We start from the raw sequence: 24,586 nt of genomic DNA on the forward strand, positions 1-24,586 counted from the left end.
CACACGATCCACTGTCACTGTTGCTAAGCAACTGGCCAAACAACTGGATCACCTTGGACACCGTTTTGCCAACTAATTCTGTTTATTTTATTTTGCTAGATAATACTCATTTGCTATTTTATTTTAAATCTAATCTTATTTTATCTTTCTTTTTAAGAGTGTTACTTCTTTGTGCAACTAAGCTACTGTGACCAAGTAATTTCCCTCATGGATCATTAAAGTCTGTCTAAGTCTATAAACAGCAGGTCTGCGTGTCTTTTTGACTGAGGGAGGGGCTGGGCTACAGGCACATAGAGCAGGGGGGGAAAAAACCCCCAACGTAAAATAAAAATGAATAATAGTATTTTATTTCTGTTTTAATCTGACTAATTCCGCTCTCTCTACTCATTCATTTTCTAGTTCCTCGGCTGCATCCCTGGGTCGGAGAGTGTTCTCCCTCCACCATCGCTGAGGATGTTTGAACTCATGAAATGCAGAGGGAAGACACTCCTTCAGGAGCTTTCAGCTAGTTAATGCAGATATGTCCCGTTATCAATATTTTATAGCGATTAGCAACAATCTTTACTGATCTGATGGAAACAGAGCAGCCGATCGTCTGGTAAACAAAACACTGGTACAAACAGGAATTAGGGCACCAGCAGCAGATAAAAAAAAACAAAAAAAAAACACATTTTTTGCAGCTTCATTATTTTCTTGTTAACCCACATGTCTTTTGTTTTCCATTCCATTACAGCCACACAGTCACTGCTGTTATTATTCAGCCTGAGGACGTCATACTGACGTCTGGGCCAGAGATTATTTTAAATGTTTATCCCTCCCCTCGTGTCTTTTCTGTCCTTTCAGTAATAACGAACGTGTCTGTCTGCGTTGTGTCTAGTAGTCACATTCTAAGACTCCATCATTTCGCATATGGAAGAGAGAACAAGTTGCAGGGAAACACACAGCATACACTTGATGACCGAGAAGCTCTGCGTCATGGGTTTTTACCTCCAAAACAACAAAACAATGCTGGAAAAAAACAACACTTTGCTAAATACACTTCCTCCTTCCTTGAATTTCTTTCCAGCCTCTCTCTGTTCTGAGAAGACCTAAAATGACACCTTTAGTACTCTTTCCTCTTTCCCCTTGACTGTTGCCTGGAAATCTATGTCAGCGGAACATCTTGAGGGATGTCTCAATTCCTAAAACGCATCTGTAGAAGAGAGGAGCTTAGCGCCAGGAGACGTAAAAGCAACCTGACACACAGCTGGGATATTATGTCCGACTGAGGATTGAATTAAAAACAACAGATAAGTCGCCGTAAACACCATTATTCTCCCTCTGATAGAGGGAGAGAAGACGGCGGACAGATGATGCAGCTGCGCAACACGTCTAACACAATGACATCATTTTAAATGATGGCGCCGAAGCGAACGTTCTCATTCTCATCTTCTATAACCGCTTGTCCTCTAGAGGTGGAGCGGGGGGGTGGGAGGAGGAGGCTGGAGTCTATCCCAGCTGTCACTGGGAGGGAGGCGGGGTACAACCCCGGACAGGTCGCCAGCCTACGCAGAAAACGATTCGCACCCACACCTACGGCCAATTTAGAATCACCACTTAACCTAACGAGCACGTCTTTGGATGGCGGGAGGAAGTCGGAGTAGACGGAGAGAACCCACGCAGGCGCTGGGAGAACATGCAAACTCTACACAGGAGGCAACCTGAAATGCGCACACCTCCAGAGGTGCCACTAAATGAGCAGGTGAGGGAGTAGGACGTCAATCAAACGGGATACGTACGCGACCCAAACACTAATGAGAAGGAATCTGCTCAGGGAGAAAAGTGGCAACACCTGTGTGGGTGGAACGTGGGCCTTTTTCTCTGCAGAGTTGTCATAATAGGAAAAACCACAGGTATTGCTAATGACATTAACAATAGCTCTGCGCTACTTAGGTGTCCTAGTAACCCACGGCAGTACGACAGCAAACCAACACATCCAGGATAAGCAGCCAAATTAAATTCAGACATCCTTCATTTTCATTATTTACACCTGTTCTGTTCCGAATGACTTGTGTGAAAAAGCGACTCCTTTGCACAAATGTGAAACTTTCCAGGTGGTTCACTGGTAGATGGGGACGTCAGCCCTCAGAGCGTGGCCTGGTTATAAGGCTGCTGAGGGCCACAGAAAGTGACTGTGTGTGTGGGTCTGTGTGCGCTCGTGTGAAATTAGTGTTGTTATTTTGAGGCTGTGTTCAGGTGTTTTTAACCATACGCCCACACACGCATACACAGACCTCCGCGTACGCACATACACACACAGTTTGTTTGTCATGCTGCAGACTTCACAAAGAGTTTTCCTGTTCTGGTTCACATCGCCGCCTCGAACACAGTAACTAACTGGTGACACTTGAGCTCATTAGGTTTCAGCTGCACAGGCCTCGTATTCACTGTCCGGCGGCTCGCATTCAAGCCGAGACAAAGGAGGTCTTGCCCTTTATCTGATATTTTTTTTTGTAACGTCCCACTCAAGTGACATTCCAAAAAGGGAGAATTTAACTGCCTTGATATAATAGCTATTCTCAGCACATTGTTCTGCCTTGGCAGCTGGATTAGTGGGGCTCTGCATACAAAATAATCTCTCTGCTACACTGTGCTCATGGACATCTAATACTAGAAAAAAAATCGTACTTAAAGGGGCTACAGATTATATATGAGGTTGAGGGAAAGCAGATGTTTTAATACCTTCTGTGGCTCTGGGTGGAGATTTCTGTCTTATAACTCTCGTGATTAAATAACCACGTCGTCATGGTCATCTCAGTTTGGATTTGGAAACTTGAAAGCAGTTGGAGAGTTTGATACATGTGGATATTCACCAGGCAGGGGAAGGAACAGCATAATGCACATTAAAGGAAATGTAGAATAAAATTAAAAAAATGTGAAACGGAAGCATTTTTTCCAGAGCTAATCACAGAGTCTATGTGAAAGGTGGATGGAGCCACGGAGACATCACCCAGTGGTTTGCGGACTACTGTTTTGAAAAATGGTTTTCTGGACAAGAGGAAGGAGCTGGAGAGCAGCGATGGGTGGATCACTCCAGTCCAAACATGCCAAATCGAGCCAGGCACACCCCCACCCAAACATACCCCTTACTGAGGCCTCACGACTACTCGGCTACAGGGTTATTTTGAAACTACAGCACACTGGTTAAAAGAAGTGAATTCAGCTATATAGTAAAATTAACATTATAGACTTAATATGGTCATGAATGGGGGTCTATTAGAGCCAGCACCTAGTGGCTATCAGTGGTGCTGCACTCCGAGTCAAGTTACTCGTGTATTGGCTTCAATTTCCAGACCCCATGCATATGTCCATCTGTTATACAGTCAGTTAGGCTAACGTACAAACAACTACACCACATGAAGAAAATAACATTAACCATCTTGTGATCATTCAATGTTTTGCTGGAAAAGGTTTGGACCTGGCATTCATTCATGTCGATGTTCCCCCCCCATAGCAATGATACTCCTTGATGGCAGCAGCCACCCCCAGCAGGACGCAGCCTGACACAGGCACATAGAAACAACTAAAAAAAAAACATTTAATAAATACACAATATTCCAAACTGATCAAGTATCTGCAGGATGGACTCAAACAAACCTGATCCACAGAGGCCCCTCTCCTCAACCCATATGACCCAAAGTCCCCCACCCCCCGCCCCGCCCAATAGCAACAACTGTTTGCCAGAGACCACAGGACACCCTCAGAAGACTCATGCACATTCTCTGATGAGTCACAACTGTAGGGAGACCTACAGACTATTAGGAAGGTGGTCATAATGTTACGCCTCATCAGAATGGACAGGAAAGAACAGACCAGAAATGATCTGAATCGAAACATTAGAGAGATTATTCTAATCAATACCAGAATCAGAATATAAGACCACAAGGTCACAGAGGTGCTCCAAACGAACATCTGTTTAACTTTAAACCACTTACGACTGTTAAATGAGTGATAATGGTAAAGGAAGCCATAAAGGACACATATCTTCCAAAACAACTCTAACTCAGTGTTGGGAACACCTACAAAAAAATGTGACATCCACTCACCCCTTTTCATGCTGTGGTTACATTTGGTGCAGTCCGTGGGGCAGAAGGAGCACCCCCCTCTGGCGATGGCTGGAATCACACTGGTGTAAGCAGAGTAGCCATTTATCCTGCAGGGCTCTCCGTAGCACGCTTCCACTGAGGTGCAACAGTACACTGGATGGCTAATCCCTGAGGGTTGTGGACCTGTGCTGGGCAGAAGCTTGGGCCTCTTGCCACTCCTTGGGCATAACGTGAGGGGCGCTATGGGAGTGGTGGAGTTGTCTGGGTGGCTGAAGTGGACGTAGTAGCTCGGGAAGCAGGTGTATGTGTGCGGGCTGATGGTTATGGCTGCCGGGTGGGCTACAGAATGGGGCGACTGAACATGGTGGTGGTGATGGTGGTGATGGTGATGGTGGTGGTGGTGGAACACCTCGGACAGTGAGACATCCTCCGGTTCCTTGAAGGTCTTGTCCTCTAGGAAGAGGGCCAGTCTGTGACAGTACTCCACACATCTCTCTTGGGAGCAGCAGTAGCAGGAGGACACCTCCGTCTCCACTGGCTCCTCTTTGATTGATTTTAAGGAGAATCCCAGAGAGGAGTCACAATGGAGGGAATGTTTGGGACACTCCTGCCCCGCTGTGGCACCTTTCCACTCTGGATCCAACTCTCCCGACTTGCACAGACTGCAGCAGCCCTGGGCAGTGGAGCTCAGCTGGGAATGGACAGGATCTTCTGTGCCCGGTTTTCTGTGCTTTAGTTGCTCCTCATGTTTAGGTTGCGCTCTTCTCTTGGTCTGAGGCGATCCTTTACACAAAGCCTTATCGCTAGTGCCCTCCTGAGTCACAGCCGCTGCTGCTTCTCCTCCACTCTCACGCTGGGACTCTGTCTTCCTTTGCCTTTTCGTTCCATACGGAGCGCTGGTGAGTTTGAGCAGGGTTGCAGCAGTGAGGCCCGCCTGACGCCGAGGGGTTGGTGCAAACAAACTCAACCAGTCAATGCTCTCAGCCTGAGCTGCCGACCGCTTCTGTTTTTTCCGGCCTTCTTTTTGGACCGCTTTCCCTCCCGCAGGGGCCTTTTTGGTTTTATGACCTCTGTGCTCAGGTTTAGTGAGATCCTTAGCTGGATCTTCACAGGAAGGCTGCCATTTCTTTGTGACGTTTGCCGTGAGGGAATCCTCTTTGTAGAGCAGCAAGCTGTTGACAGCCTCAGCGTTAAGAGAGGCCATCCTCCTCCTGCGGGGCTCAAAGACGGATGTGGGCAGCACGAGGAAGGCGTCAGATCGGTTGGTTTTTGGTTCCAGTGCTCGCTGAGTGGCTGTGGAAGTTTTCTTGAGTCCAGATTTGGTCATTTTTTCAACAGAGCACAGCTTCTTTTTCACTTTAACCCTGTTTTGCTTCCCAGCCTTCACTGCATTCTTGTCTTTACCCACAACTCCTTTCTCTTCCAGGCGGGTGAGTAGGACGCAACAGTCCAGCGCATCTCCGTCGCCCATTCCCAGTGTCTTCCTCCTGTGTCGATGCAGGTCTTTCTTGACTCTCTTTTTCTTTCCTCTCAACTCATTCTTTCCGCCTTTCCTTTTCTTCAAACCATCCCCCTTTTCCTTGCTTCTCTCCTCCTTCTGGGGCTTCCCGCATTTTACTGGGTGGCTCCGCTGAGCTTTCACCATGGTCTCAGTGTCCCCGGGCAGATCCACCAAAGCCTCTTCATCCACAGGGTCCTGCAGTAGTGGGTTTCAGCTCAGACAGGGCTTTTAGTGAGCATCCTCAGGGGTCATCACCCGGGTCCGTGCACTCTCTGAGGAGACAAAGATCTGACATTAACGCTACAGCTAAACCTACACATATACGTCACCGTTACAGCATCGGAAAGTGACTTAATGCAACAGACAGGATCTCCTGATGCATTATTTAACAACTGGGTTTACTTAGTTTGCCGTCAATTTCCAGTTCCCCAGAGAATACAAGCATTACAACAAACCTCCTCTTTAACATGCAAATAAACGTCACACACAGGATGGAGGTGAAACTGAGAACCTGAAGACCATATTGTATTAAGGTCAGTTAAAAATCTGTTTCAGTTTAGAATCTGCTCCCATTACAAGACCTCCGTCGTAACATGTCGATTAAATGTACTGAAGCTGCTGCATGCTGGTTTCGTTAAAAAAAAGAACTCCTTCTTATCCTTTGTAACAGTAATGATAATTTTCCACCCCTGGATGCAGATTAATTACTCAAACAATCACACACTGACTGCCGAAACCCAGAAACAAAGAGCAGAAACAGGTCAGGCTTTTAGAAGATGTATTAAATATTTGATATGCTTGATGGTTTAGAAGGGATTTGGATATTTAATTCACAATGCCAAACTGACTTAATTTTGGGCCACAGGCCTACACGGTCACAGGAACTGTAAAACGCTTAAAATCATTGTAACGTAAGGAAAAAAAAATCTCCATCACAGAAACGAGCCGTACAACAATCAAATGACTCATGAACTGATCCTTGTTTCACAAAGAACCAGTTGCAGAAAACACACAACTTGTCACACAACAACAGCCTCTTCAGTTTCCATGTCAACAGGCTGCTACTGAGTACATCAAACCATCTCCAGCAACTTCGGAGTAACAAGCTCTGTGATCCTCTGTAATTCACACGCATTCCTGCTGTCTCAACACACAAAAAAAAAAAAACCACCGCACTTGGGAGAGGCCTTTAGAGTTCCCAATGATTCAACTGCCAGTGACCTTTATGCAATGACACTCGTGCGTGCAGCAGAAAGAGATGGATCATCCTCCCCGCTGCAGCTCTGAAATACAATTACACTACTTGACCTCGAGGAACTAAGTAAACACGGGCCATTTTTATATTAAGTGACTCTTAAGAGCTTTCTCAATCACGCAGTGTTTTCAGAAATGATTATTTCTTAGGTTTGGCCTCCATTAATGCCCGACACGTATGATCAATTAGGAGGTTTTAACGTGTTTAAAATATAAATTCATTTAATGGCGAGTTAAGTTGGAGTAAATATGACAGAGGCAGCTGGGATTTTCTCTGATATCAAACAGGGGCTTGTGAGCACTGCAAGCAGGCTGCATGGGAAACAGTGGCTACGTTTGCACAGGCACCAACACTCTGCTAATACGACGACTCTCTGCAAGATACCTCGGCGCTGTTGTCCGCTTTCTATGAATCAAAGAGCAGCACATCATGCTGTAATCTAATTTTTGTTGTCCTGTTTTTCAAGTGAGCCACTTACAATTGCAACTAGGCGGTGACTGTGCAGGGGCAGTCAAGGAGAGTGTGTATCTGTGTTGCCGTCTTTCTGGCTCAGAATACATTTTGGATGCAAAACCTAATTTATTTCATATATTTTATTAGCCACTGTGCAATTTATTTCCTTTGACTTAAATCTTTCACCATTTTCAGCCATGTGACAAAGTCAGAGTGATGTCGGGTTTATGACTCAGAATCTGGTTTTGCTCTGCATAATAATAACAGATTAATTTAACAGCTTGCTTACGCACTCTTGTATTTACAAAACTCCGTCTTATCACCAAGTGTGCAACAAATTGCTATTTTTTTTCCGCTGTGACATCTTCCCATTGTATAATAATGAAAGTTCTTTAATTACCAGGGAAAGACAGAGTCAGGAGGTCTTTTTCCGTTTCGCAGACAATGTGTATAGTCAAGTCCGCGCTAGAATTTACGCATTTAAACCTGAAGGCGTCTTGTGACTCTCGTAAGTGGCGGCGGAGTGGACAAAGCTCTGGCTGGACGTTCTCAAACCAACCGCCTCGTCGCTGGGGCCCCACAGCCCTCACTGCAGAATGAGCCCGTGAACCGTGAAATGCAATCCATGAGGGAGAAATTTAATTTCCACATAACAAGCGGACAGAAGGAGCCTGACGTTGAGTTTCCGTACGTGGATATCAAATCAAGTTGCATCATTTGAACGAGACAAGCGCGCACAGGTTGAAGGACAGGAGCTCATTGAAGAGCATCACCGTCTCCTCTGAACAGACCGCACTGACAGCAATGTTTTTATTCATGCTGTGAAGAAAGTCAAGTCAAAACAAGCTGCACTGATGCCAATAATGCAATAGCTGCTGCACATTCCCACGCACGCGGTTTCTTTGTGGTTCTTGCATCTCTTTGGACGACCCAATACACGGTTCCATCTTGACGAAGAGCAGATGTTTTTACTCTCACTAAATGTTTTAATCATTAAATACCTGCTCCTCATTGCTTTTACGTATGTATTTATTTTTTTCCTTTTTTTTTTTTTTTTTGCTGAGACATACCCTCCGGTGTAAGTGTATCAAAGAAATTGTACAAATCTCCATAGCTTCATTTCATTAAAAAGATCTGGGAGATGAATCTGAGGGATCACTACATGATTACCTGGGCAGCTGGGAACGTATCTCTGAGTGACGTTTTTTAATGATGATGACTAATGTAAGCCCCATGAGATGGAGTATGAGTAATAGGCCATGTCAAATCATGTGTTATCATTACGCATTTTTTTTTTTGTTTTCGCATGTCACTTCACGATGAAGCACCACCTACCACCGGCCTCAGCTCGAGCCCAAACACATGTCATTTCAGTCGGTGAACTGACAAACGACAAGCTTAAACGGCGCAGATGTGACAGGTGACACGCGTTTCAAGAGGTGTGTTATACAGATGCAGATGTTGGTGTCATGTAAGACACATGGTTCCTGTTATTTTTTTTCGTGACAAACACTACATTCATAAAGAGATTTAACTTTTTTTTTCAAACCACTTACAAGTGTCTAAGAGAAACAATCAGAGGCAGAGTTCGCTTTCTTTTAAACTGGTTATCACTTACACAGCAGACAGCACATCTTATTTTAAGGAGTTTTAAGTTAAAAACAATATAGACTCTAATTAATTGAAGACATTTTAGTATTTTAGTATATTCAATCGCATTTCATGTGTGTTCACTACATGTGAAGTACAGACAACATTAAAACCACTGACAGGACAATTGAATAACATTAAACATCATGTGATGATGCAATGTTTTGCTGGGAAACCTTTAGGCCTGGCATTTGTGTGAATATTACTTACACATGGACAAGACCAGGCATCACTCATTGATGGCAGCAGCCATCCCCAGCAGGATGCAGCCTGACACACTAAACACTTTCAGAACAACTCAAAAAACGTGAAAAACAGCACAAGGTGTTAACCTGGCCTCCAAATTCACTAGATCCTAAACTCATCAAGTATCTGTGGGATTCACTGAACCGGACCTGATCCATAGAGATCTTTCCCTTCAACCCACAAGAGCCAAAGGCTCCCACTAACAACATCATGTTGGACACCCTCAGAAGGCCCATGTCCATTTAATGATGAGTCAGAACTCCTGTGGAGGCACAAGGGAGACCTACACAATATTAGAAAGGTGGTCATAATGTTATGAATGACAACACTGTTTTTCAATTTAAAGATTTAAGGCTATTTTGATTACATAACACCTCCTTTCAGACCAGTGAAAGGAAATTACACATTTAGGGTGTTTTATTAAACTTTTGCCAACTGGTGACCTATGCAAATTAGCACATATTTAATGAGATCATGTCTAACATTTACATCTGAGGAACGTCTGGCGATATCTTTAAGTTAGTCACAAGTTCAAACCACAAACGGTGTTTTCCAGTAACCATTGTGTGGAATTTCAGAAATCTCTACCTCACCAGCAAAACTCCAAACTCTCCAGTGCATTCCCCGTCAACGTTAGGGTTTGTGGATATATCATTCATAGCCGGCAATTTTTTTTTTCCCCAGCAATTGAGAGTAATTATGAGCAATTTCCGAATCATGCAGCGATAAAAAGAGATATCTGCAAAAGCCTTTAACTCCAACATGCCAATCAAATGAAACAAAAAAAAGTTGTTCCCACAATGTATGATGAGCACATATTTAACCGCATAGCTGAATTTCCACGTTTAAGTTTCCGAAAACCTGTAATACCCGGTTCAGCTGTAGGGGCCTAGTGCCCCCTCCTACTATTTACTTTAGGGCAGTTTAATCTGCAGGAGCGTAAATTGCACAGGAACCAGCAACCAAACAAATGCACTCGAGTCAAATATTTACACAAGAACAGAGTAAGTAATTAGCAGAGTTCTTGTAAATGCACACATCTTTTTTTTTTTTTTCTTCCCAGAAACGTGTCACTATGGTTTTCAGCGGCGCCGCACGGCTTGGAATTTTCAAATTAAAAAGGTGCAAAAGTTAAATTCTCACGTTCCAAAAACGGGGCGGTATTAACAAGAGCGCGTAGCCTTTTTATATTCAGTGAGAAACGGCAAATTCTTTAACGTGCCGGGAGATCAAATGGGAAGACATTCACATTTAATATGGAGCAAATGGAGCATAACTGACACCTAAACCCCACTTTCGGATCATTTTGGATTTAAATCTCTCATTCCCACTGAGGGCATATTAACTGACTTCGTGTGTGCATCAAAAGTCAGACAGAGCAGGAGGAGGAAGAGGAAGGAGAAGAGGAGGAGAAGAAGGAGGAGGAGGAGGAGGCTGAGCTGCCTGCCTGGCTGTCACACAGACTCATTGAGAAGAAGGACATGGTGTAGAGCTGTCATCACCAGGGGGAAGAAAGCCCCGAAGCAGGAGCTCTAAGCTGGTGTGCTGCGCTTCAGATAGTGCATATCACCAACTCCACTTTCCTGGAGCAAATCAGCAGTTCACCAGTCCTACACCACCACCAAACACCAACCATCCTCCACCAAGCAACCTCTCCCACACGCAGGTTGAGCCACCAGCAGTTCCAAACACACCCACCATCATGGATCGGGATTATATTAAGCTGCAAATGCAATTAGGGGCAGCGTTATGTATTGTAACGAGGCTGTGCAAAAAGCAAGACTCGCCTACTGGATCTTGTGCTGGTGTTAATCTGACAGCATGCCATAGCAGGAGCGCAAGCTGCGATATCAGAAGTAAGAAGGAAATAAAAAAAAAATTAAAAAAAAAGAAAAAGCTCCTCCGCGGGGAAACGAGTGTAAAACATCCGAACATCCTCGATCAATCGCGCTTTCGGAGCTGCTACTTAATATCAATATCATTAGGAGCTCGTGTTACGAGCCGAGTTGTTGGGAGCGAGGCTGCCTCTGCCGACACTATCATCTCCAACTGAATCACACACACAGCCGCGATTCACCATTACCTTGTGCGTCCCGTCGGAAATAAAGATCGCTCCCCCAAAAACAACAACAACAACAACAAGAAAATACCAAGAAAAGAATCTCCCACCCCGTGCGTCCTGGATCTGACGGTCAGTTTCTGCTCGGCGGGGCTGTGGACATCGGGAGCGATCCGCGGACCAAACAGCCCACAGTAGCTGGAGACATGGTGAACAAATCGGTGAGCGGTGACCTACTTCCGAAGTGGCATGCTGGAGATAATATTCATGCGCTGCCTGCATTCACATTCGCCGTTGCACCGGGACATCCCTGTGTAACGCGAAATCACGCTTACTGTGTGTGTTCCCGCAGGGACTAAACCGGAGACATTTTCCCACTTCAAGTGGATTTTATAATCCCATGTGCATACCTGCAACAAATAGACACTTTAGGCAGCATCTTGTGTTTATGATATATATTTTTAAAACTAAGCCTGCGGTCTCAAGTGAGAAAAAACAACACTGAAAATCACCAAACCTCGTAATGCAAGTTGTCTTCTAAGGAATATTACTAAGAAAGTTGCTCCTGATTGGCTCTAAAGTAACATTAAAGCACAACTGAAGTAGAGAGGAGTAGAAAAAATAGGTCCTGGTGGAGTATTAGACACACACTGGACTTACACCGAAACATTTAACAATTAAATTTGGAAATATTCTAGAAATAAAGGCTGTAAAACACAGTTTAATTATCAAAGATTATTACTATTTTCTACCAAGTCGCTATACAGTGTAGCTACCAGAAACATAAAGACTATTAAGATCAATACACTTTGAATCCATCCCACAGAGAATTGTACCACTTTGCTTTAATTACAAAAGAGACACTCTCTTTCCAGTTCATTAGCTATGTTAGTGTAAATGAATTCATTCTAATATAAGTGTCCCGCACTAAATCCTACAGTCACAAAGGTTATGTTATTCAGCATTTGTTTAGAATATCTGAGAGAACGGCTGTGTTTAACTGTTTAACTTAATTTTGGAAGATGCGGTTGTATTGTGCCGACAAATGCTTTTATTGTTTTGACAACTCCGTTTTAGTCAAGGGGTTGGGCTGAATAAAAGAAACACTTTTAAGTTTAATTGAATCGAGTTCAAAAGCACCACAAATGACATCCTTGACTAGATAAATGTTGAATCGCCACCTTTAAACACAAGTTGAAGATTATAACCTTCATGAAGCTAAGATTTATTGAGGACTGTATTAGAATTTGTTTTCACTAGAACACGAAATGAACTACTTACAAGTGAGTGTATATCCTACTTACTAGGCATACTTTAATTTCTATGGGAGAATATTGAGTAAACTATGATAAATAATAAAAAAATATATAGTGTCACTTCAAATCATAGCATGAAAAAGCATGGGTATCACAGGAATATACAGTAACAGCAAAGCTCTATCAAGTATAGCTTCTTTTTTTTTTTAAACAAGGCCATAATTAAATATTCTAGAAAAATACATAAAAAAAGCACAGACTCTTTGTAACCTCACTGTGAATAAAACACCACAAAAACTGTTGTATATTGTGCCTGTGATTTAAACCTCAAGTGGAAAATCTAAATGACAAATGACATCCTGTACGTAATCCTCAAAAAGAATAACAATCCATTGGAAAAAGTAACCAATCAATGCTGATGAATAATGCACATTCCTGACAACAAATGTCACATGCAAGAAAAAGTGTAGGTTACACTCACTTTAAGACATTGTGTGTATGAATAAAACCGGCAATCAGATCCTGTGGTATTTCTAAGCACAAATTGCAAATATGATCTATTAAGAAAATAACAGTATTGTGATGAGTAATGAAAATAACTAGAAAGTTGAGACCCAGACACAAACAATAAAATATTATCCTTATCATGAATTGTCTGTAGCACACTACGAGTCGATTTACAACACAACAGCAACATAATTGTCATTAAGATCACTGTCAACTCACTAATGAGTAATACATCCATAACATTAATCCCTGGAGGATCATCCCAGTAATGTATTCCATGTATTAGTGACAGCAGAAAATAGAAGCACGCATCCCTCTTAATTAGGCTCGTTTACTGTATCCTCTGCTCTCAACAATACATTCAATCTAATTATGAGTGATCCGTCGACACTCGTCATTTATTACCTCCATCACTTCTCGACTAAACACGGACCAGTCACGACACACGTTCTCAACGATGCTCCCCCACCTCCTGGACTCACTCAGCGGGCATTCAAGTTACAGGAAATCTTCAATCTCACCATCTTTTCTTTTTTTTTTTAATTTTAACAAGAAACCGTTTAGAAAGCCACAAGCGCTATCAAGTTAGCATGTGGTCAGAATCGCGCTTAATTGGGATAAATGCTGATTGTCCTCGTCAATATCAGCTTTACAGTGTGTAATTAACAGCTGTAAAGAAGCTGAGTGTGTGGAGTTAATGAGGCGTGAGCACCAGTGGAAGCGGAGGGAGTATAGACTGCTGAGAGCTGACCCGCACTGCAATAAACACACTGCAACACACTGCAGAGAGGTGCACGGCGCCAACCCCGAGCACTAAATGCTTCCTACATGCAGGATGCACTCACTTACTCACTCAGTCAGTCATTCACTCAGCGCTGGTGTTAATGCAGACTTAAAGAGATCAAAGGCATTTCTTTCTTTTTTTTTTTACCCCTCTTTTGAGCACTCGTATGGCAAAGGAGGCCAACAAAATGCATTGTGCGTCTACCTTTATGTACATCCACCCACTCAGCAAGTTATGTATCCCTCTTCCAGCAGAAAATAGTGTAGTTTGTTGTTTTTGTTTTTTTTTTGAATGAGGGAAACAGCTGTTTGAAGCAGCAAACACAACATGGACATCAGATTTCCATTTGATATGGCTAGCTTGTTAGCAAAATGCTAATTATACACCCAGCAGCCTTGTTCTTCATTTGTACTTAGCTCCGTTTTTGGTCTTCACTGAGGGAGAAATATTTGGCTTGGGGCGCCTCTACATTCATCAGAAAACTAAATGCGTACTTTGCACCTCAGCAAACACACTCAGTCTCTTCTTAAATTCAGTATCGTTCGCATGACTGAGCAGCCCTACCGGAAATGTTCTGAAGCACGAACCTAAACTCTTCACCAGTCAATTAAGACAAAAGAACCAGCTGGTGTGACAGGTGAAACGTCGTCAAGACAACTCATTTGCTCCCGTTCAGGCTTTGTTTTAAGTAGCATGCACTTTTTTTTCAGAGCTTTCTAGCTGAAGACAGACGCAAGACTGCAGACGCAATATTGCAACAGAGCGGTGAGAGTGAACCCAGACCACAAAAATGACATTTTTAATGATGAGTACACTGATTACAGCTACATTACAATATCCTAGGCATGGCATGGATTTTTTTTCTAGCATTATCTGAGAACATGTCTTACGTAAATGTCCTTATTAAATATCAAATGAGTATGTGTAGTTATGTTCAATAAAACAAGACAACTGTAATCAGAAGAGTTTGTAAGCCATTAGATATATTTTGCCAACTTCCATAACCCGAGCAAACACGCGAGCGGAGAAAGAGATCAATAAAGCATCACAGTGTTGTTGCGCTCTCTCCAAAGCCAACTCTCTGCCTTCACAAGGAAAACATTCATCCACATCAGTAAATATCTCCTAGGGTTTCTGGGGCGAGATCTTATCGGACAGAGATACACGGCCAAATGTGGATTTGTAGTTTGGAGATACAGTCTCTGTGAGGAAAAAGGTCAGGAACACAACATAAAGCGCCAGCTCATAGGAAATACCGTGTGACATTGTTGTAGGTGTTCATCTGGTGACACAAAGGTCAATCTCTATCTTAAAAAACCCTCTGCCAAGGGAATTTGTGTGTCACTTGACGTCATTATAAGAAAAAGAACAATGTATGTTCTCTAACTTTTCCATATACAGAAAAAAGGGTTTACCCAATCAATCTCTCACATCACTATAATGTGGCGGCAGGAGGCTGTTGTGTGACATCACAGAGTTTGTTCAGTGCTACAGTTACACTACTTTTTGGGCTTTAGCCACCAACTGCACAAATGTCTCAGGTCACCCTCGTAAACATAACTTTTTGGCACTTTGGCTGAAAACTCATCTTGTTGCGCACGTTAGACGTGAAGCGACATTTTCTACCGGAGTGATGAACCTACAGAGAAACCTGCAGCTCCCCTCCAGGGTTAAGTAAATCAGCAGCGAACACACACTTTACGGCAGACACGACATTGTTGGAGACCAGATGGTGAACATGGTGAAGCATTTAGAAAATTCAAGATTCAGATATTGCCCTCAGGACTCGGCAGAGACTAAAAAAAACAGAGCGAAAAGACGGTGAACTTTGGACTGAAACTGGTTGAGCGGCCAGAAAACAAACTCCTTAGTGCTGGATGGGTAATAAAGAAGGGTTTTTAATACGTTCATTTTATCAGCTTAAAACGTGACGACATGCCAATGATGCATTCACTCACAGCCTGAAGCTCCTGCACGGACACGACGAAGGCAGCAGCCTGGGCCACGCTTTTCTCGGGTGTGTCATACATAACCCTTGGCTAGCTAAAAGCGGGCTGATGTCAGAGCGGTGGTCAGTTTTTCAATCTGCCAACAATCTTTGAGCTGGTGAGCAGAGTTCAAGAGATTCCAGAAGATGTGACTGCGGTAGCTGATGCACCGAAGGCCGTGCTCACACATACTGAGACATTTTTTTTTTTTTCTTTTTAAATGGTTTATGGCCTTTTGTCCAAGCACAAAAGCAAACTAAAGTCGCGGATTATGCACCTTTCAGAAACTCCGTCCACTGGAAAGATATTCTGTTTGTATTGTTTGTCTGATGATGTCAGAGCGTGCAACGCTATCTCATTTGTTTACATGAGGCAATTTTGTGCAATGGCAGAGGCGGTCAAAACAGGGCCGGTGCTACCCAGTCTAACAGGACTTTTTACACGGCTGACACAGTCCCTCCTCCACTGTTGATAATCGCAGACTTCAGAATGGGAGGTCACGGCTACATAATCCAACATTACCACCGTAGCAGCTAGCCTAAGGGAACCGATAACAGCTTTAGACAGGGCTCTGATTGGCCACCATGTCTGTAGGGGTCACCAGTCATTTTGGCAGCACTTCAAATTTTTTTTTTGTTTTTTTTTAATGCCACTCCTAAACAAAATTAAACCACACTATTAGCACCCAGGTGCTTTCCACACTTCCTCCTTCCTTCGAACAATCTGTTCCATTTGCTGGTCCAAGAAAAAGTACAATAACTTAATAAGATATAAACATTTATATGTACACGTATTTTCCGTAGACTTTTGCTTACATCAGTGAGTAGCATTAAAATGAATAAGCAACTCTAGCACACATTAAATGTAGATTATAAATTGCACACCACCTGTAAATTGTAGATAACCACCATATTATCATCATTATTATTTTCATCAGCTGCATCAGACCCACTCGAACCAACTTTCAAATAGAAAATACAGTTTATACTACAACGTGACTGAATACTTCATGATTATTATTTACTGAGAGGTATGCATCCCTATTGCCCAGCATGCCCGGATAATCAACATTTTAAATTAAGGTCAGTCCATTGCCATCCGTGTCGCGTTCGTGCACAACGGAAAGCGGTGGTTGTTACCAAAACCTAGACCGAGAGGCCAGATAAGCACGGTTTCAAAATGATGTGCAGCAGCCACAGATTGCCTGGAATTTAATACCCCCATGCAAAGCGGTTATCTTTCCAGAGCTGCAGATTAAAAAGACAGTTGCTCGTCGGCGTCGAACATAATAAGATGTTGTGGAGAAGGCCGCGGGACACGGCTCCGGATGTGGTCACAAGACGGAGCGCACGGCCAGGTTAACGTTACAAGTTATTTGTTGAAACTCGTAGGAGAGAGAAGTTTTTTTCTGATTGCGGCTCCTACAATTCTCTCTTATGGTGTATATTAATCTCTTTCTCCTGACCAGAAGGACACTGACTACTGGATTTAATTTTTAAATTTTTTTTAAACAATGGCTACAAGGAAGGAAAAAGCATCTGTGAAGAAATACAGAAGTACACGTGGACTGGTCAAATAAAGAAAACGACCGAACCCCCACGTGTCCAAATGGGTCGTTTAACCACATCTGTTGAAAGAGGTGCGTATGAGCGGGAGGACAAATCTATTTCAGACAGCGGGAGCGTTCGGCCATCTTTGCGCCATTAAAGATAAATATGTTTTCAGCAGGATGAATCACACAGTGCGCACGTAATCCGATGAAGTCATTCAGGAGGCCTCAGCCCTTGTAACCACCTCAGCAACCTGTTTGACTGGACCTCGGGTTTAATGAGGGTTTTCTAAAGAGTGCGTGTGAAAGAAAGAGGGAAATGTATTTATGTCGTGCTTGGCTGGTATAGAAAAAACGTGACGCATGCGAGATAGTGTTTACGTAGGTTGCACGGTGAAAAGATAAGACTGTACAGCATAAATTAGACCCACAATGAGGAGACGGGCAACAGTCACTAACAGGGCAAAGTTGTAGACCATAATTATAGGAAATCAGCTCAATTGCGCACGCGATCCCAAAATTTTTTCTTACACAGCAGAAAAGGAGATCAAGCTGAACAGCATCAGAGCAGGTAGCGAGGTGTAGTCCAGCGTGTAGCCTACAGATGTAAAGATGAGGGTTCGGCACCACAGAGCAGAAACAGGACAGGAAGCATAATTATCCGCTCCTACTGTTCCCCTTCAAAGACACACGGGGCAAGACGCCAGACAGCCTGACGAGCAAAGAGGAGAAAAAGACACACAGAGAGAGATAGTGATGACGACTGAATTGAGAGAGATCGAAGCGGAGCACCAGAGAGGAGAAGGAAGCGGGAGAGGGAGACTCTCACACCTCACGTCTCATCGAGCGGGAAGAAAGTCAAACTCAGTAGAGACCAGAAGAGCGTTTTTTTTTTGTTCCACATTCATTTGTTTTTCTTTTTTCGCTTGACAGCTCCTCAGTGATACAAACGCTTGACACAGACTTTTTGAGAGAGCAGGCGAAAAAAAACAAGAGGGAAGAAAAATTGAGGGGGGAGGGTGGAGGGTTGGGGGGGTAAAAGACAAGAGAGTGATGGATTGAGATAGTACGGTGAATGGAGACAGTGAGAGATTGTCATCATCATCATGAACAATGACTCTCTGATAGAGGAGGCCTGTCGCTGGATTTCCAGCCCAGCTGAGGAACGAGCGGGGAGGGAGGGAGGGAGGGAGGGGCGCTCTCCCCACACCCCACCACCCCCTCGCCCGCCTGCCCACCTGCCAGCCCCTCAGTCATGCTTTTAGCATCTGCCAAACTGAAGGACGCTCAGTGCCATGTGCTTTTCACTGAAGTAGCCTGACGTTTGTCAGTCACAGTGAGAGCTTCTGTTCTGTTTGGCCGCAGCCAAGCAGGGTTTAATGTCGCCCGTCCCCCTCCCAAAAAAAAAAAAAAAAAAAAAAACACACAGACACACACACACAGACACACACTCCCGCCCCGAGTAAACAATCCCAGTGTGTGTGAGAAGTGAGAGAGAACCCCGGCTCTGAAAGCTCCACATCCACTGCAGCTGTGGACCAGCGGACAGCTGACGCCAGTCTATGGGTGTCTGCTCCCCTTCTCCTTCCTTCCACGCCAGCCCTGCCTCCTCTTCTTCTATGTTTCCATGAAGCAGACCTGTAATTTTCACAGCTGTGTCTCAGCACTGTGCTAGGGTGAGTCAGGGAAAGAAGGGAGGAAGGGAGAGGGAGCGAGAGGGGCTGGCTAATGGCTTTTAGAGGACTAGAGGCTGCACAGCTTTGCTAATCCTGAGACGCGGGGCTCAATCAGACCAGAGAAATATTCACGCATGTGAGCAGGATAAAGAACTGAACAAAACTCGTTAGGGACCTAAAACACTAACGCACAAACTTGTAAATTGTGCGATCGCCCTTACAGATACTCATGGGTTCTTTCCATTGGCTTTGACGATGGTTTTATTCAACAAATCAAACACTATTAACAGATTATTAGGAATAGGTGAACCTGATTACATTAAGAGCTACTGTGTATGTGTATGGAAAAACCAAAAGTGAGCCAATAATCAATCATCTTAGGTCATTAACTATATATTTTCCAAAGAATAACTGCAATAAAAAAAAATCATAATTCTGATGATTTAATAGTACATTTTAAAGAACTTTCAATTGTTAACAATATTCTTACTAAAAAGATTAAATATACAGAAAATTTGGCACGGGGATATGAAGAGTCAGTCACCCTTATTAACAAGTAATATACTGCCACTCCAGCTTTCAGTGGTTAAGGCCTTGATGGGTTGGAAATAAGAGCAGCAATTACCGGCTCATTCAGGTTTAGAGCTAAAATGTTACCAGAGCGCGGCCACGGAGGGAAAGTCTCAGACCTTTGGGAGGGAATTGTGTAGTTGACAGGAAAAACACCTATTAACCCAAAGTAAAACTTCAACTCTGCCAATCTGCCACTGTGAGAGTGTGAGAGCGCTCGAGCTCCACGAGACCCGCGCACGTTAAAACTTTGACAGCAGAGGACAGACGCAGCGCGACCAGAGATGACAGCAAAACGTGTCTCAGCATTTTTTTTTTAATCTGTTCTCTTCTTCGTGACCCAACGCTCACAATGGCTCTGGGCTATGTTGCGTATTGCGACCAACAGGAATCATCACGGTGAAGTCTGAATAAAGGTAACCTTTTTGTTGTAATGTTTTTTTTGTTGTTGTTTTTAGCCATATTTCCAGATTTCAGCTAAGTTTGATCAATTTGTGCATCAAGAGTGACTGTGTGTTAACTGGTTGCAGAGAAATAAGATTAATTCATTCACTGAATCTGCAGAGGTACGAGTTTAAACATCTTAAAGAACCAGTGGACAAGAGAAATGGAGGAGATGAAAGGAAACACATCTTTCATTTTGCATCATCTTTACATCTATACACGCTGGCTGCAGTCTTGCGGTGTGTTCATGTGAAACTTTTCGATGTGAGGCGATTAGGGTCTGAAGAACCTAATCTTGAAATGTCTTCACTATGTCTACATCTAATTTCACAACCTTTAATAAAAGAGTCTGGTTTTCAGGAGTGAGAGGAGGGCATGAATGTAAAATGAAATGATACACAACTATCATGCACGAACTCTTCTCTCACCTGGATCATGCAGCACTGTATTCGCAAGAACAAAGATCATGGCGAGGTTGCAATCACCCCGGATTGCTACGTTAAAATCTGTTCGGCAAGCGCAACTTTACACCACCCTACTTCTACTAATGCAGAGTCGGAGTGGATTTCTAAGATTCTCTGTATTTAAAATACACAAGATGTCCAAAGCGTTTCTGGGAACCAGCTTCCACACGGCCATGCAAAGTCATTACAAGGGCTGCCTTACAGCTGGAGCTACTGAAAATGGAGGAAGTAATGCATCAACAAACAATTGTCTACAAAAGCTATTTGGTCTAAAAGACAAACACGAAGCTTCAACGAGACTGTTAGATAATATTTAACACGGCTCTGCGGGGGACGACGCTCTGATGATGTTTTGGAAAAATGGGACGCGTCACTGTACTTTTCCGCTGTATCTGTGGGTGGAAAGCTGTTTTCAGTTTCAGATCTAGCGAAGTATTTTGTTATCTGATTAGCGAGATGATAACAACAAGCATGTTTGTGTTTTTTTAACTTTAAAACATATTCCGTTAAGTTTAATCCTGTTCTTGCAGCCGATTCCTTCGGGCCACGAGTCTCGTATCTGAGCTGGGAGCATTTGTCTCCTTTGAGACGTCCGGGGCTGCCGGCGCGCTCCTCCTCCTCCTCCTCTTCCCTGCGTGGCCGCAACAGGACAGTTCTTCAGAAATAATGGGATTACATGCACGATTGATATCCAGCTTTATAGCTCACGTGTGGTCAGCGCACCGCTATGACAGGCTGGTCGAGGCAACGCTGTGGAGAACCGACTGGACACAAATCTACCACGACCTCCAAAACTGGAGCTCTATTGTCAGGCTCCTCTGTTCACAAGAGGCTTTACAAACACCATTATACCGAGGAACACACCAGGCGACTTGTGTGTCATGTCAATGCTTGTACTTTCCAGTTGACCCTTTTCTTATATATATAGCAGGAGAGGATCACTTTTTCTCACATTATGTTTTTTATCTTCTTAATTCATCCACTTTCTTCCCAGCAACCATACAACTTTTGTTCTACCAGGTCAAAACTGACCTGGTCTGTTTGACTATTATACCATTGTACACTTCATTTCAGAATTCATGGGCAGTAAACCACATTTACATAAAACTATGAGATAGAAAAACATTCGAAAGACGGGTCAAACAGGATGGCTAAGCATTAAAATGTCAGAAAGACAACACAAAAAGGCCAAGTTGAAGCCTTCCAATTGTTTGCTTTTGTCAAACCAACAGAAGTAGAAGAAGTTTCCTGATCCTTAGTAGGACTGCCAGTACCACAAAATACAAAACACACAGTAAAACTACTCAAGTATTACCTCAAGTATCTCAAAACTGCAATAAAACTGTCCAAAAAGGCAAAGGTGCTCAGGTCACTTGCGCAAACAGAATAAATATTCACACAACTTTTACATTTTTTCTTTTAAAACAAATGAAAACCCCATCCCAGGTTGGTTTTCTCGTGACTCAGCTTTTAATTTTAAACCGTAAACGTCCAGCAGGATCTCGGCGAGCCTCCGCGTTTCGTCGCTACCGTTTGTTGTGCAACTCTTGTTTTCCCTTCGGTCTCCATCAAGCAGCAGTCTAAAACAACAAAACACAAACTCGAGCCTCAAACTCCCAACAGAAGCTGAACTGTGTGACATTTTCTCCGATCACGAGCTGGAGACCGAGTCGAGCTGCAGGCTCTGCCCACCATCCAGGCGAGAAGAAGAAGAAGAAAAAAAAACACAAACAAAACACGACTCCACCACCTGCCCGAGTAACTGCACACACGACGGGGGTCTCCAAAAGTTATATTTGAGCTCTGCCGTGGAAAGAAAGCCCCGTTTATCCGTCTGTGGCTGGCACGTTATTCCAAACCGAGCTGCCTCATCGCTCGCTCCCGTCCTGCCTGACACTTTCAGTTTTGCCCGGGAGGCGACAAGAGTTAAAAGCTTTTTGTTGTGTGTGTGTGTCTTACCGCTTCGTAGAGTGGAAAATAAGGTGAAGTGAGGGGGTGGTTTTTGTCCAAAAAGAAAAGAAAAAAAAAGGAGGAAAAAGATGATCAGTTGCACAGGGCGAGAGAGAGATGCGTCAGGTGTACGCTTCCCGCAAGTGAAGGAGGAAAACAGTGTGGAGGGCGACTCATGTTGAGTTGATCGGGCTGAAGCCTCTCTTTCTCTCTCCGCTCCAAACTGCGCCGCTCCGCGCGCTACGCGTAAAAATCGCCCCCCTCGGTCCGCTTCAAACTACGACGGCGAATTAGACGAAGGAGAGACGTGCACCGCGGCCATCCGTGCTCCTGCAAACTACGGCTCACTTCGGCGTGTTTTTACATAACAGCATCATCCGCTTTTTGTGTTGACGCATCATGTAGCGAAAACATGGAGTTTCTTAAAGGGCCACGGACGTACCGTCCACATGTCCCCGTCCCCAGCAGCCCCGCCGCGGCTGACAGATGGCTTTCACCTAGTTAATGTCTTTAAGCTCTGTTCTTTTGACACTTGAATTAACCCCGGCGGTGGTGACAGGGGGGAGCGGGGCTCTGCTGCTCAAAGACGGAATGAATGAGGGGATCCGCTGCTGCTGCTGCTGCTGCTGGTTGTCACCTCTGGATCACGACCAGCCCCTGACATGTGACTGCACGGTGCCTCCCCGAGCCCTCATGAAGAGGAGTTTGTGTCACTTTGCATGAGGTTTTGGGATTCGGTTTAAAATCTAAATGAATCTTGATATTGAATGAATTGTAGTTTTTGTATGACATTAAAGACACACATTTGGACTAGATTTCCCTTTAGCTAAATTAAGCTCTCAAAACTGAAATAAAAACTAAAAATACAAGCAAACAAACAATAAAAGCATTTAATAAGGGAAACTTAAAACAGTACTGGAGTTAATTAATGTCTCTCTCTCTGTGTATGGGCTAAGTCCACTGCAACGTAAACAGAAGTTAAATGACTGAAAGCCACACTAATCTCAAAGGCTGATAAGTTATAACACAGGCCGGGCGTCTGCCAGCGCCCTTCTCCTGAAAACCTACACCTTCTCCGAAAGCACATCATCACAGCGACACCTCCTAGTAACACAATCTTTAAACTGAGTCTAAAGCTGAAACTAAATATTTGATCAACGCTAATCAAAGTCTCCTACTGATCAAGTTGAATCCCTTAGAATAACAGCTCATCTTTTAAATTTGGTGACAATGCAGTCATAAATTAGTGAACGCACACACGCTTCTCACTTTGTGTTTGCAAATGTTAATTAGTAATGGGGTTTTCATTAACAGATTGAAAGATGAAGCTACTTTATAGCATAACTGTATCCTACAAGCCACTATAATGAAAAAAGAACCTCTTAAAATATCTTCTGTTAGAGTAGCACAACTTTTATTTCAGCTGTGCGTTCATGGACGTGGGATATGGACTGCCCAACGGACATTTATTAATGTTTCGCTTCCATCGACTCCAGACTTGTTTGTGAAGGAAGCCGCTGTGTTCGCCCTGTCAGCGCTGTACGCTTTTGTCTTTTCAGCTGCACGGCTCTCTATTAAGCAGGAAGGACTCCTCCCTTCAATGGAGAGGTGCAAACTGAATGCCTTATTGTCAAGTGGAGGTTTGCAACTTCACATGGGCTCGCAACTTGGAATTCCAGTAGCAGTGTTTTCCATTACAGTCGCCCACTTTAGACTTTTAGGCGTGAACTGATTAGTTAATCAGTCAGGAAGTAGCTTTATTTGTTTGTTTTATTACTGTGGGATGTGATGGTAAACCTGGACAGTTAAAAAAAAAAAAGAATAACTTTACAACACAAACATGTAAAACAAACTCACTGCTGCGTGTTTGGCTCTGGACTAAACTACCATCCTCCATCTTGCAGCTGCTCTTTCGGCTCGGGGAAACTAAGCCCCCCTGAAATCAAATCAATCATCAGTCAAACTCAATGTATGTAATGTTCTGCTGGGAGACCTTTGGACCTGGCATTAGACACATTAGTCCCATTCAATTCAATGAGATAGTGTGTCCAAACTTTTGACTGGCAGTGCATACCACCCACCTAGACCAGACCAGACACCCCCCACCCCACCCCACCCCACTCCATAGCAATGAAGGAAGCAGCCATCC

General features: G+C 43.7%; 1 protein-coding gene across 2 annotated transcripts in view; it reads right to left on the reverse strand.

Moving 5' to 3' along the window:
* bahd1 (bromo adjacent homology domain containing 1) overlaps positions 1-22,992 on the reverse strand; it is a 32,037-nt gene extending 9,045 nt beyond the window's left edge. Inside the window, exons 1-2 of one of the 2 annotated variants that reach the window (XM_047610986.1) lie at positions 22,447-22,992; positions 4,086-5,858 (exon numbers count right to left, since the gene is read on the reverse strand). In XM_047610986.1, coding sequence (XP_047466942.1) covers positions 4,086-5,730 — 1,645 coding nt within the window. In that variant the 5' untranslated portion in view covers positions 5,731-5,858; positions 22,447-22,992. Of the gene's footprint in view, positions 1-4,085; positions 5,859-11,359; positions 11,873-22,446 lie in introns of those variants that run through there. The other variant, XM_047610987.1, reaches the window with a different exon arrangement.
* Positions 22,993-24,586: the final 1,594 nt, after the last annotated feature.

The sequence above is a fragment of the Mugil cephalus genome, chromosome 17 (assembly GCF_022458985.1).
Source record: "Mugil cephalus isolate CIBA_MC_2020 chromosome 17, CIBA_Mcephalus_1.1, whole genome shotgun sequence".
In the NCBI taxonomy this organism is placed as follows: Eukaryota; Metazoa; Chordata; class Actinopteri; order Mugiliformes; family Mugilidae; genus Mugil; species Mugil cephalus.